Source organism: Anticarsia gemmatalis, chromosome Z (assembly GCF_050436995.1).
Source record: "Anticarsia gemmatalis isolate Benzon Research Colony breed Stoneville strain chromosome Z, ilAntGemm2 primary, whole genome shotgun sequence".
Taxonomy (NCBI): Eukaryota; Metazoa; Arthropoda; class Insecta; order Lepidoptera; family Erebidae; genus Anticarsia; species Anticarsia gemmatalis.
In genome coordinates this window covers 16,593,557-16,607,953 of record NC_134776.1, presented here as the reverse complement: position 1 = coordinate 16,607,953, position 14,397 = coordinate 16,593,557, and the positions used below count along the sequence as shown (strand labels likewise).

At 34.8% G+C, this 14,397-nt stretch overlaps 1 protein-coding gene across 11 annotated transcripts in view; it reads left to right on the top strand.

The window, feature by feature from the left end:
- Positions 1-14,397, top strand: part of Mbs (Myosin binding subunit) — a 55,426-nt gene that overhangs the window by 14,399 nt on the left and 26,630 nt on the right. For 4 of the 11 annotated variants that reach the window (XM_076135222.1, XM_076135225.1, XM_076135223.1 and 1 more), the window contains exons 2-9: positions 6,638-6,768; positions 9,467-9,585; positions 9,808-9,953; positions 10,139-10,294; positions 10,569-10,761; positions 11,538-11,699; positions 12,038-12,122; positions 14,059-14,211. In XM_076135222.1, coding sequence (XP_075991337.1) covers positions 6,638-6,768; positions 9,467-9,585; positions 9,808-9,953; positions 10,139-10,294; positions 10,569-10,761; positions 11,538-11,699; positions 12,038-12,122; positions 14,059-14,211 — 1,145 coding nt within the window. The remainder of the gene's footprint in view (positions 1-6,637; positions 6,769-9,466; positions 9,586-9,807; positions 9,954-10,138; positions 10,295-10,568; positions 10,762-11,537; positions 11,700-12,037; positions 12,123-14,058; positions 14,212-14,397) is intronic. The other 7 variants (XM_076135227.1, XM_076135231.1, XM_076135224.1 and 4 more) reach the window with 6 other exon arrangements.

Genomic DNA, 14,397 nt, shown 5'->3' with positions numbered 1-14,397 from the left:
AGTATATTTTTTTACAATGACTCCATAACGACCTTCTCGTCAAAAAATTGCTTATGAGGAAACCGATTTGACGAATGATTGATTGTATTTCAAGGAGCGCTGGCCATTATGGTGTAGTTAGAAATTGCATAGAAACAATTTAGTTAAAATAGCTTTCTTGCAAAACGCCAAAGGGAAATCGTTTTACTGTCAAAAGTGTGCAAGTATACTTATACGTTTTATAGGTATTGCGTGTTAACTTAAGCAGTGTGAAATCATCAAACATGCATTTGAAAATCGGATTTCAAGTCTAGAAAAATATAAGTGAAATCCATGCTGTCAATTCGCTTTTGTAATGACCGATGACTTATGTTTATAACATGTATCAAATAATACACACCCTGAAAGCATTATGTTCAAAGTTGGCAACTGAATCTAGCTATCATAATATTATACATAGGGTTTCTGAATGATTTTCAAAACAATATTAACAATCGGTCCTTTGTTAAGCAAAAAAATAAGCGTATTATGGTAACGTGGTCTTTTCTCATTATATTCGATATCTAAATATTATTATCACATACCGGGAACTATAGCATCTTTACTTACTAATGTTAACTTGACCCAACTGAAAAATACGATAATAAGAATATATAATCATAGTAAAAAGGCGCATTGTCAATGAAATAAAACATTTTATTCGATAGCCTTTCTACAAATACGTTATGAAGTAAAACTAACACGTCACATTTATCGATAGTAGATGAACAAACGAGTTGAGGCCTTTGCGACGTTATCGTGTAATTAACTGCAGTTGACTACTAACCCGATTTAATTAACTAAATCGCAGTATAATTAATACCAGTGCCGACAAACTGAAATATTTTCGATACAATCGTGTAAAACGATTTAGCAAAGTTAACTGCCGCAAAATCTGCCTTGTATCGGTTCTATATCGAGGATGTTCCACGGTTACTACCCGTCCCGAGTCCTGCACGCATTCATCTCTGTTTACATCATCGGCACGAGCCGCACTGATCATTTTATCGATTGCTATATATTTTTATATTTATGTTCCGTGTGCGTACCGCATCTGGACGGGCGTGTGTGCCTGCCCTATTTATAAAGTGCGGTTAGTTACCTCAGAACAGATATGAACTACAGATGTGCTAATGACGAAAACTATGACAAAGAGATGCACCGACAATACGCTCGCCTATAAAATATATCTGTCATCGATCTTACAATCGACCGATCGATGCGAGTTAAGTGTTATGAATGCACATTATACAAAATTATCTATGTCGAGAGTTTCCTAGTTTATCTATACTCACAGTGATAACATTGAATAGGCACTTGCTTTATTGAAATTGTTTTCCTTTGAATTCATGTTATGACTACTTTGAAAACATAGCACACATTCACAAGTAATTATTACCAATATTAAAACCCAGTATAATAATAAATTATTATTATTTGCTAAGGACTAGTTTTCTTCATTCGCTGCCAGTATTTACGGTATCGAACTAGCTCAGTAAACTGTAACCACTATGGTCGGTACAAATTTTACAATCTGTCATAGTATGACAATCACCGGTCCGAACTGACCACTCACAAACTCCATGTTAGATACGTGTGTAAAGCCATGTCTATGTGTATTAATATTCATCAATCTCTCACACGGTACGTACGCTGGAGCCGTAGTGTGTCGATTACCTATTGCGTCAGTTTTATAATTATTGTCTGCGTTGCCGTTTGCTTGCCCACTGGCTACCGCGGTGACTTGATTTTATCTAAGTTCACATGGGCGAGTCTGGTCACAGTCTAGACCGGTCTAAACATATTATTTTGTTAAAAGATTCTATCATTTAAAATGTTAAAATAATTTGCTACTATTCTTATACTTAAACTGTCTGATCAAAACTCGATTTAACTATTAGGGCAACGTAAATTCGTTCCGGTTCTTTCAAATGAATTTCGGTTTGCGAGATCGACCCATTTCTCATAACAATAACATTGTAACCTATTTAAAGTTTATCATGCTGTGTGTTTTAACAGCGGACGAGCGGAACAAGTCAAGTGGTGATTTTAAATAACATTTGAAAGGCATTATGTCCGCGAACACTTTATTTATTATAATTGTAAACACTTGGCTATCTGTTATTGCCATCACGCCCTGTGAGTTATTATTTTGGCAGCGTCTGATCGCGGATGCGTTTTGTCTTCGCTATACGTCTAACATAACACTCGGTATTTATAGTGTGCGATAGTCATCTCGTTAGATAGTCCAGGAAATTAGGTCGATGACTCGTTGCCACCGATTATACTCGTACTTTTCAGCTATTTTGCATATTTACTCTGCTTTAGTTTAGTTTAATCAGCTTTTTCATAATTGACGATTTTTCCTGTTATATGAAATCGTAAAACGCCTTCTACTAACAGTGTAATCGCTCTAATTATGATCAAATGTCGAGGTGCCAGTAGTCTAGATCGAAATTTGTGTGCTGCCATTGACCGCCCCAAATTTTCAGGAGCTATGACGTATGTTACTGAATGACATAGCGCCGCGTTATTTTAGAATTGGGCGAGAAATTTTTCATTTCGAGGTCACGTCAGCACTAGTCGTTGATATTATAGTTACGTCACAAGTTGGGCACACAACAGATTATTTTTTAAACTAATTGAACTTACGATTGCCAATGTTGGAATTCGACACGAGATTCTGACAGGCTTGTGAATTGTTTAGAATGTAATTTAAAAAAATACTACAGTTTGTGGACTGTCAGCTACTTGATACGTTATAATATTGGTGTCTTACTCTTATCCTCGAACTAATGGATTCTGTACGTAAAATCAAATTCTAAGGACTACTACAAACCGGTTAGTATTGAGAGATATTAAACGACGAATTATTTCTATTTTAATTCATTTTTAATGGGTCATGTCATGCAATGATTCATTTTTATATTTATACTTAGACACATAATGTACTGAATGTAGACAGACGACACATTGTGATGATGTCAGTATTGTCAGTGTTATTAAATATGAGTCTATTCATTACTTTGATTTACATAACTTATTGATTGAAAACTGTGAAATATATGTTATTTATACTAAAAACCTAATAAAATACGATGCTACATTGTAGAGCTATTCCTTTTTTTGGATATAGAGTCGCTTAGTACACCTCAAAACGTAGTTTTGGTTCCCTTGATCATATTTTTGCCGGTTTGGGTTTCATGTTTTTCTGCCGAACATGACAGTTTTGCAAATTTTTCGACTTTACCGGTAGAAAACTTATAGTATCGTATTTGTTCTAAATGGGTAAAAGACGTGCTTGTCATATACCTGCTACATTTCTGCCGTCATATATCAAGTTAAGACGTCTGCATTTCTTTTATCTAGGTAGGTACATATTTAATAAACCTTTAACCAAGTAATCAAAATTATAAATATCCCGTAATATTATGACGGGAAAATTACTTCACAGTATCTCAAATCTCTTTGGTTTATCAACGAAACCCATAAAAATAGTTGAACGCCACTTTAAACTAGCGTTTCTTGCAATTATAATTATAACATTTAAGAAACCTCTCAATTATATTTAGAGTTGTCCAAACTATAGTAATTGGAAACAATTACATAATTAAATGTTATTTGTACTAGTGTACAAGAGGAATATCGGTCACATCCGGAGTGCTCAGATAATGCAATACTTACATCGATATCCTTTGCCGATTCTGTCTCAACCCTCCACTACGGTAACAAGCCACATATTGTATAAAACTTTTGTACAATATAACTATTATTAAATTATCGTCTCATAGTATACTAAATTAATTTATATGTCAAATTGACAGAACTTGTTCATATGTGACATAGATAGCGATTTTTATTTCATTGATTCAATTTCAAGAACGTAACGTAACCGAAAGTGCTCCGACATTATTTGTATGGTGTCACAAAAAAAAACGTTGTTCATATCAAATAGGTAATAAGTATTGTACTGTAAAATTGAGACAGAACATTGAACTAATGATCCCGATATGATCTCCGGTTATTGCAATGTCTGTCACATGCTTGTCTCAGATTAATTGTGAGGGTCAATTGAGGGAAATTGCCTGTTGTGATCAATAATGAGTGAATGTTTTTATGTATGCTGATATGTTTTTCTTTAAATTTATCATGTCACTCGGGAATTGCTCGGTTGATATGTGACATTACAATAAGACTTTCCATTTTAGACTTATCTTCATACTAATGCGGGAGGAATAAAAATAATCTTGCTTATATGTACCTAAATTGAGTCGACTCTTGTAAGTTAAAAGATTTGGACTTGGGTATAAACAAGATATTGTAGCCAATGATAAACGTATATTTTTATAGGTTTTAAGATTTATTTGCTTTGCGACTTCATTCTTTTTTTAACGACAGCGTTTTAATTTTTTACGACTATCGACGCAAAGTATTTGGAGTATTAGTAATGATGTTACGTGCTGATCTCCCGATGGGTTGCCAAGTGGCGTCATGTTTATGGGTTATTAATGTCAAATAATAAACGATTGTTCTCTAAATACTATAAAGCTGAGCGATTAAGAAATAACGGTATGTTTGCCTGAACTCGTAGGAGATGGGTAGGATTTGAACTTTTGGTTATGACAGCTCTACAGCAGGATAGAGCTTTATCTGGATATGACATTATCCTCATGAATTAATAGGAAAAAATTGTATCATTTGTGTAATTATTTTTATTGGCAAGGTGCAGATCCCTATCTGCTATATGTGTTGGATAACTGTTTGGTAAATGTAATATTAAATCGTTTGTTTCGCTTTCATCATTAAAATTCACAAGGTCTTAATTTTTTTTTTTTATTAAGATCGGGAAATTTCTAGATGTAATATAAACTTTTAACTGTAAAAATAGTATTTTTGTCACCAAAATTTCTTTCGTAAAAAGGCCAATAAGACAGATTGTGCTACTGTCATATCTGAAACAAATTAGTATCGCTTCAATTTCCTAGTGGTCACATAAGCTCATCCGAGCAGAGCTCGCCGGTCCGGCACGGCATGCGCCACCGACCACGGCACTGACCCTGCAACTGTTCCGTACTGCTGCACATGCATGTACTGCTACGTAACGTTATTGTTCCACGCTGCTCTCGCGAAATGCCTAGCCTAGCGGACATTATGCTCCTGCGAATTTGTTTATATAAGCTGGCGAACAGTTAAATTTTGTTTACTTACTTCCATTTCAAAATCTAATCACATGTTTTGGACAAATCATTTAAAATGAAGATCGCAATCGAATATATTGAGTATGTTCTTTTGAATTTCAATTTAAATTGAAGAAGCAGTGTTAAATGAATATACAATTATTTAGCATCAAATACACGTTGATTACAAAAAGAAAACATTAATTCATCAGTGTCTGTTAAACGATCATGCAAACATTGATCTTGACGCGTATTGCTTTTGCGCTTCGTTGTCCATATTATACAGTCATACATTTACAGGCCAATGAGGATGATTTTCTACAACTTTTATATCGTGTTTACTCGAATATTAAAGATTGAAAACTATTGAACTGAATATCCAAGAGCTGGGCGTATCTGCAATTCGAAATGAGCTTATTTTCCAGGCAGCTGAGCGCTAATATGCAATATATTGATTTTCCAATGGCTGCGCGTGATTTTAATAAAACGTGAAATCAAAAATCATATTTTGGTAGAGAAGAGAACTAAAAATCTAACCTTCATATATGATCTAGATGAGATGCATGTAGCATCTAGGTCTAACAATCTTTATTGAATGACACTAGATGTGATTTACTGCTGCTGCTGCGATCATGCTGTGCATATTGTTCGTTTAAACTGCACCTTTGTAGTGCAATATATGTTACGAAGAAACTATTTTCTTCATTGAAATAAATTATTTTGTTTATTGTCCTTGGAATATGTTTCTAGATCATTTGTAACATTGGTTAGTAATATGAGGACCACTGTCTTACTATTGTATTTATCATAAATTGAAACCCTTGTCAATAATAAAATAAACAAAACTCAATACTGAATTCCTAAACACATAAACTGGCGGCGACGTCCATTATCACGAACCCCGTTACTTGTGAAAACAGAACGTTTTTTGTCCGTGTCGCAATGAAAATTATGCAAATGATGCATCCCGCATATGTGTATCAAATCTAAAAGTCGTGTTGTTCCCACACAAATAGTTAGCACATATTTGTATGTGAGGATATGACAAATATTGACATATGGTGTGTTTAAAAAAATATATAGAATAGATGTACCTATATTAAACTTGAATCATATCAATTGCTGTCCAGAAACTGACGCATAGTTATGTGCATTCTTCAACAACTCCTGGAATTAAATTATTTTATCATCATTGTTTATTCATTTTCCAAAAAAGGTTGATTAAATTAAATATACTTAATTTATAAGATACAAGCTATGCTTACAAAATCACCACAAAAAATGTAATTGCACATTACCATAGTGTTGTAAAATATCGTGTAATTTGGCAACTGCAACTGCATAGTCTACGGAGACTATAAACATTCAACAAAAACACAACAACATTATTAGTAAGGTGAATGACCTGTGACCTCTACATGATCATACGCTGTTGTTTTCAGGCGTGCATAGACGACAACCTAGACATGGTGGAGTTCCTCGTCACCCATGGCGCTGACGTCAACCGCGGCGACAATGAAGGCTGGACGCCACTGCACGCGACAGCTTCATGCGGATTCCTCAGCATAGCCAGGTAATTTATTTATTATTAAAAACTTTCACTCGTCATTATTGTTCGTTTAAATTTAATCTTGTCGAAATGATAAAGGCAATTAGAAATGGGTATCTAGAGATGTTTCTATGTTAGTTTTTTTTCGGGAACATCTTATGATTAATCATCATACATTAGTAAAAATATGTCTTACTTACGTCGTTGTCAATATGTCTTTAGGGATGAATTGGAATAAATATCCACAATATTCATGCAAAGTGCGTTCATTAAATGTGTTTGTCTATTACTATAATACATATTTTTATTCTTGCAAGTTGTAACTCCTAAAAAAATAAAGTAGGGCTGCGCGAATCATCTGTCGTCATATTAACTAAGACAATAGAAACCACTAAATACCCGTTTTACCCGCGTATTTACCCTAAAGATACGATATGTGATCAATATACATAATTATTTATTGTAATATGGATGAATAACACGACGTTGACGCAGCGATGTAACGTGCTCGATAGTACAGTGTAAACAAAGTTTTGACTCATTCTGACCTAATAGGCACAGGGCTTCTGTGAATGACTGTTCATTGGAGTTGTAATGATAATTTCGTTCATTGCGTAGGTAATAAACAGTGTTACGAAACACTCTGGAACGTTATAACACGTAACAAATATGCGAAATGATGAGTGGGATCGGAAGTAGTAACAGTTTTATTTGTATTCGAAAATTGTGGATTGTGTATCTCATCCACGTTGTGGAAAAAATAAGATTTGAGAAACCTAATTAGCTTTCCCCGTACGTATCCCAGAAATCAACTATTGAATTGCAAAATCATTCTGACTACAGTATGATAGTAAGATTCGATTAACATAGATTTTGACGAGTATATGTGTATTTTCCTGAAGTGTAGTAGTAGCATTTTTCCTTACAATAGTTTTATATTTAAGAATGCAATCTCTATTCTATTAAACAATTGACACTGTACATCTTAAACTAAGGCCAGTATCCTACAATTTGCGCTCAATGTAGAGCGAGCCAGTTCAATTCAAGAACCTTGTTGTGATTCGCAGGAGTATTGCGGCCAATGCTGACCCAACTAGTTCAAACTATACCATTTGAAGGTCCTCGTCACAATTCAAACTGCAATTCAACTTGTACGCAATGAAAAGGGTTATTACCAATCGCTTCTCGAAATGTCTATGATAAACGACTAAACTGAATTATGAGAATTGGCTTATATTCTCTAGTAATTAAGTCTGTTTTCCTGCTTATTTTCCAAACAAAAGGCTCAATTAGTCAGTATATTATGACATTTTGTTAGTACGCTGAAGAGATTTTGTTAAAACTGTAAAGTAATGCAATCCACGCGCTCCGGTCATGCTTTTATAAAAAGTGCAGATGAAAGCCTTTTTTGATAATATTTTTAACATAAAAGCTTTTTGTAAATGTGTTGGGCTTTTACTTTGCAAGAGCCGGCTTTTTAATAATCTCTCGTTAGTAGTAGTATCACAGTCACATCAGTGAACATATTTTTTTTATTTTTTTTATTTGGTTCATCATCATTTGTTTTATATACCGCTTAGATAGCGCTTGGAAATCAACTGAAGGATAATACCATTGGCGTTAGAACCTTCCAATTTAGGTTTCTCTCAAAATATAGTCACAGCTTTCGTGCTAATTTACAGCAAAATTTATGAGTCATCGTCGATTCGTCAACGTTCTTAAACATTTCCTTAAAGTTGGACTTACGGTTAGAGTTAAAAGTTACAAGCTTTATTATGTCGTGTTACTTATTAGCTTTCCACACAAAACACGTAATACTTTGTGACCACATTGAGTGTTTTCTCAGAAATAATAAGCACAAACTCTAGATTCTAAAACTGCTTTCCTTATTCAAACAAAGAACTTAAACAGTTTTAAAAATTTCCTTCCTTGTCCTTTCTTCCTTGTAGAATGTTCTGTTTATACTAATAAAAGAAAAACACGGAAAACGTTTGAAATGTATCTGTTGGTAAGGGTAGTGACGAAGTTAAACTAGTGTTCTAATTAGAGGAGGTAATTATGATGTAGAATTATGTTTACTAAATAACATAAGAAATAAAGATATTGTTAATTGAAAAATCTAAGTTTTCATCTTTTTGTGGATTATATAGACGTATTTATATTATATTATATAAATAAACAATGTTGTTTACATTACTATCGCGTTCGTTGTTTCTATATTTTGTTGGTGAATTATATTCTTCTTTATCATTCTTAGAAGACAAAACACATACTGAACATGTTAAGAGATTAGCAATTTATTCAATTGCAAACCCGCATGACATACAAGTAGTCTGGGCTCTTACTTAACGCGGTGTAGTCGTCCTCGTATACTTAAAAATGCGTACTATATTACGTTCGCACTTGCTTGCGTATATGAATGATGAGTACATATAGTAATATTATCGAGTTATTCACGGGGTTTCCCTGAGTGACGTTCAGTATTACGCAAATCGTATGTTAAGGTGATTACTAGGTAAATCATTTCTAAATAAACACATTTATTAATATTATTTTATTAAAATAATAGCCACTATGTATTTTTTATCATAAAAGGAAAATAAATCCTAACTAAGGTGGTTTCAAATGTATGATCGTGATGTTTTTTTCGTTCGGGCTCGAATTAAGCTAGCTTAAAGCTTGTCGAGGAATTGTTATTTAAACATATTTGTTTTATTTCCAGGTACCTCTTGGAGAACGGTGCCGACGTGGCCGCTGTAAACTATGACGGCGAGTTGCCCGTCGACATCGCCGAGAGCGACGCAATGGCTGATCTCTTGCAGAAGATCATCGACGAAAAAGGTGTCCTATCTAAACTTGTACATAAAATTAAACTACCTATGCGTATATACTATAATTATTCAATTTTTATTTATTAAAGTAATTTTAGGGAATGATGAAATATAAACAATGACTTGTCTAATCGTGCTTACAAATACAAAATCCTCTACTGAAGATTTAAATCTCAAATAGCTTGAAACAAATTTATATTTGTGTTTTTTCTAATAAGCGTTTCATTTTAAGGTGTGGACTGTGAGAAGTCTCGCAACGCCGAAGTTGACACGTTGTTGGGTGACGCCAGAAACTGGGCGGCAAACGGCTACGTCGAGGTCAGGGACATGAACGGTGGCACTCCGCTCCATGTCGCGGCAGCTAAGGGATATATTGATGTAAGTTATTTATACTATTATCAAAATTAGAAAGCAATTTTAACTTGTTTTTGTATATACAATCATTACTTTTAAATATCTACCAGTAAAAAGCAATTGTAACTTGATCTTAGGCTTTACAATCATTACTTTTTAATATCTACCAGAAAAGAGCAATTATCTGATGTGAATGCTTTTATTACCAGGTTGCTAAAATGCTGCTAGAGGATTGCAACGCAGATCCTGACTGCGTTGACTATGAAGGCTGGACGCCTCTGCATGCTGCCGCGCTCTGGGGACAGAAGGAGGCCGCCGCGCTCCTTCTCAAATATGGCGCTGATCCACTCATCAAGAATTATTCTGTAAGTACTACAACATGGTTCAGAATCATATATATTGTAGAAAAAAAAAGTCGCGGCTTCAAATCCTTTTTTTGATGGTCAAGACGTAGCCTGCGTTAAAATAAATCAATTTAAGACCGCAATGATTGTCTGTAGGTTAAAGACGAATTTGATTTGTTACAACTACTTAGTGTTACTTTTTCTTTCACTTAAATGAAATTCGTAAGTTAGTTTTATTAGTAAGCTTTATATTTACTCGGTTTTATCAAAATTTTAATGTTTTCTTATTTTTCAGGGACAAACCTGCATGGACCTAGTAGATCCCAGTATAACGCAATGGCTCGCCGACGCGATGCAACAACAACGTCGTCAAAACAACAACAACATCAACAAACGCAAGCGCAGCCCGCCGCAGCACGACGCGAAGCGAGTCGACATCGAGATTACACCGCAACAACCCGAGAAAGTCGTCAACGGTAAGACTGCAGGTGATTCATACAACTTCTTAGCTCGAGTGTGTGTTTCTATGTCCCTCATTCTAATCATGTGATAACAACGTAAGAACTCCAATTGTGTGCATCAACATATCTCAGTTGAAAACGAAAGTACGCCAAATTGATGGTCACTATTCAGTACATTGCTGCTCTGACGTAACGTTTCACTCACTATAATCTAAAGGAGATAGCAATGTACATCAAAGTGGCTTAAAATAGTTGTCAACTGAGGTACGTGATAGCTCCCGTGATCCTACTACCATAGATAATACTTACCATCCTTTATTTCAACAAAACGAATTCTCTCCATATCACCTTGTTTGCATAATGTAAAGGAAAATGATTTCTAGAACTTTCGGATCTACTTGAAAGTCCCTATACAGGTTTATTGTCACGGGCATCAAGTGTAAGCTGTCTTTTTCAGCGGATACTATCATGAGCACTCAATATTGGTCACTAACAAGTTTGCTGTCTGTTAAATTGATGCGTGTGACTACTGTTTTATATTTGTTACATTATTACGATCACACTCTGCCTTTGAGACCGGCCTGAGTAGCATATTATATAACAACCATATCAGTTTGGACAACATATGACTTCAAGCAAAATTAAGGAAGTCTTGGCAGATATATTAGTAAAACTTTGTCCAAAAGTATCTATTAGATATATGTCTGACTGTAGTAAAGGAAAAGAGTTAATAACTTGATTTGGAGTGTAATTATTTATAATATATTGTCCAAACATCATCACATCATTCATTGACGTAACAGACAAGCCGCCGGCGTCGCCCGAGATTATAAAGACGGAGGGCAAGCCACCTAAGGGCAGGCCACCTTCTCCTGAGGCTACAGAACCTGAATCCACTGGCGAAGACGCGCCGTCATGGCGCCGATCTGCTTCATTCAGGAACAGACAGCCTGAGCCGCCTAGTAGTAAGTACTTACAGTCAAGTGGCTTCTACCCTTTCGTTAGTTTAGTTGCAGCTTGTGTGAAGACGGTAGTCATATCAGAAATACTTTATTTTTATTGCTGACGACGATACAACTACAAATCCCAGCCTTTTTAGACGTTTTGCAGGACTAACTATAATTTCGTGGTAGTATATCATCTCTAGCTTTAAAACTTCAGCTTGTAGTATCTTATTTTCCCTTTCGATTGACAAGAAATAGACGCACTACATGCACAATGTTGCTTTATTGCAATATGTAGATTTAGTGGCAAAATAAAGTAGTCGTATGTAAGACTAATGTTGTATTTCGACATTTTCCAGGGGACAGCAAGCCGGCGACCAACAACACAGCAGTTGACAATGACACTATCTTGAGGAGGACACACAGCTTCGAGAACGACAAGAGGTACACCACACAGCACCACACGACACACGATATCACTAGTACTTTAAAAGAGCACAATATTTTCATACCTGCTGTAGATAACGTGGCATTTATACACTTATGCTCACCGTTACTTTGCAACGCGAACTTTAAACTCACTTATTGGAACAAATACACTACTCGGTTGCAATTTTTATATCATTTTATGTTGTCATGTCATCCATTCTGACTATAATCACGCTGACAAGACGACTGAACTAAGTCAGTGATCAATAAATTCTTTTACTGCTGAGTGAGAGCCCTAATATATGTACATTCTCGATTATTATTGGGTCTTCTCTTTTGAAATAAGCAGATTTGACCAATATGAATGAACATTACAAAAAAGCAGTATCAATATTGCTATTCTATTCGTTTATATTATGTAACAAAATTGCGGTCGACTTAATTAGTTTTATTTAAAAATAAAAATATTCTAAACGAATTATATATCTCAGTTGTCACATGTGGCAAGTAGCCAGGTTTTATTTTTATTTAGCGTCTACAGGAACTAAAATATTGTGCAATATTAAAGTGCTCTTGTATATAGGAAGATAATTGTACGTCGTTGAAAATGAGGCATGGAATTAAAAACTAAAAACTTCACAAATAAGTAAACGTTTTGGGTGAACTGTGGGGAAAGGAGTTAGATTATTAAAATCTGACAAAATGTAAAAAAAAAATATAATATGATGTCTCGTAACTACTTTTGAACCTACTCTTGATATCTTTATCGCTGTTTTAACTCCTAAGCAGCTTTGGTTTCTTATAAAAAAAAAAAATCAATTTGTTACTCCGATCTGAATCTTATTAGAATCATATTTTTACAGTCAGTGGTTTCAGTTAAACTGGCTGCCGTAGCCGAATATCGGCTAGGAGCACATTTTTATTATGTTTCTAGTAGATCTGTATTACATCCAAACGACTATAACTACGTTCAATAAATAAGTTTTTAAGCCCTTATCAGCTGCATTGATAGATTAGCCACTTTTAGGAACCGACTAAGACCTCACAGTTCCTTAAAACGTTTATATTCTTACAAAATCATTCGTGTGTTTAGTGCTGGCATCTATTTGGTGATGGATCACTTCAATGTCATGTTAACTACAATGTTGTGTGTTTAAACTACGTGATCAATGTCTGTTTTGTTGCGAGGAGTTGGAAATATTTGGTACTTGCAACGATTTGCCTAATTTTACGAAACAATTCGGTCATCCCGAGCCAAATTACTGTGTTCGTATGGGATTTAAACGAAGAAATGAAAAGGGCATGACGTTTTAGAAAAGTTCTGCACTTACAGTGGTTTTGTAGCGTCGCTACTATATGGTCTTTTAAATTTTCCTTCTAGTATATAACTATTTGAATAAATAACCAATGTGTGCCAGCACTAGTCGAAAATGAAATATCAAAATAACGTTTAACTAAGTGCTAACGAAATCGAACTTAACGTTCATTTCAGTGAACGAAATAAACTTCTTTAACTTTCTTAATTAATTTTAATTAATAACTATAGTGTATGGGAAGTGTAAATAAATACTATAGTATCTTAAATGATAAGAATTTTATTGTTAATAGGGTAGTTGACCAGGTTGTTAGGAACTATTTATTCTTGTACTCCAAAATACTCTTGCTGTGTAATTTATTTCGTTAATAATCTTAAAATAAGAATATTACACACTGTTACATAATAAGACATTCATTCGATTCCAATGAAAAGACGATGAATCGTGACATTGCATTTCGTATACTCAAATGATTTTGACAATTTATAAAAAGTAGCTGACTATAGTTAACTACCCTATTATAAAATACTATCAAAAATATTCCCAATACACTTTAGTTATACAGAAGCTTGACTTGCAAGTGTAGTGGATAAACCGCGGTGTAGGTACATGTTGCATGCTTGTGTGCATTGTAGCTTCTACCAGCGGTATCGCGACGTGACCGCTCGCATTAAGGCGTCGTCGTGTCCGTCCATACCGCCGCCGCCGCCGGTCGCGCCTGCCGACAGGAAAAAGACTCAAGAGATCACTAACAATGCGACAGAGACTAACGACGATGTACAAACAAGGTGCTTGTTATGTATTCTGTTCGGTTGCGTTTTGTTTTTGACGACATTTTATAACATAAGGCTAAGTTCAAATGACCACGTGGAACTTTCGACCGAGCGGTTTTTTGGAAAATAAATTATTATTATTATAAAAAAGTAAAAATATAAAAACAAAAACAAACCGCAACTTATACTTCTCATTCATGT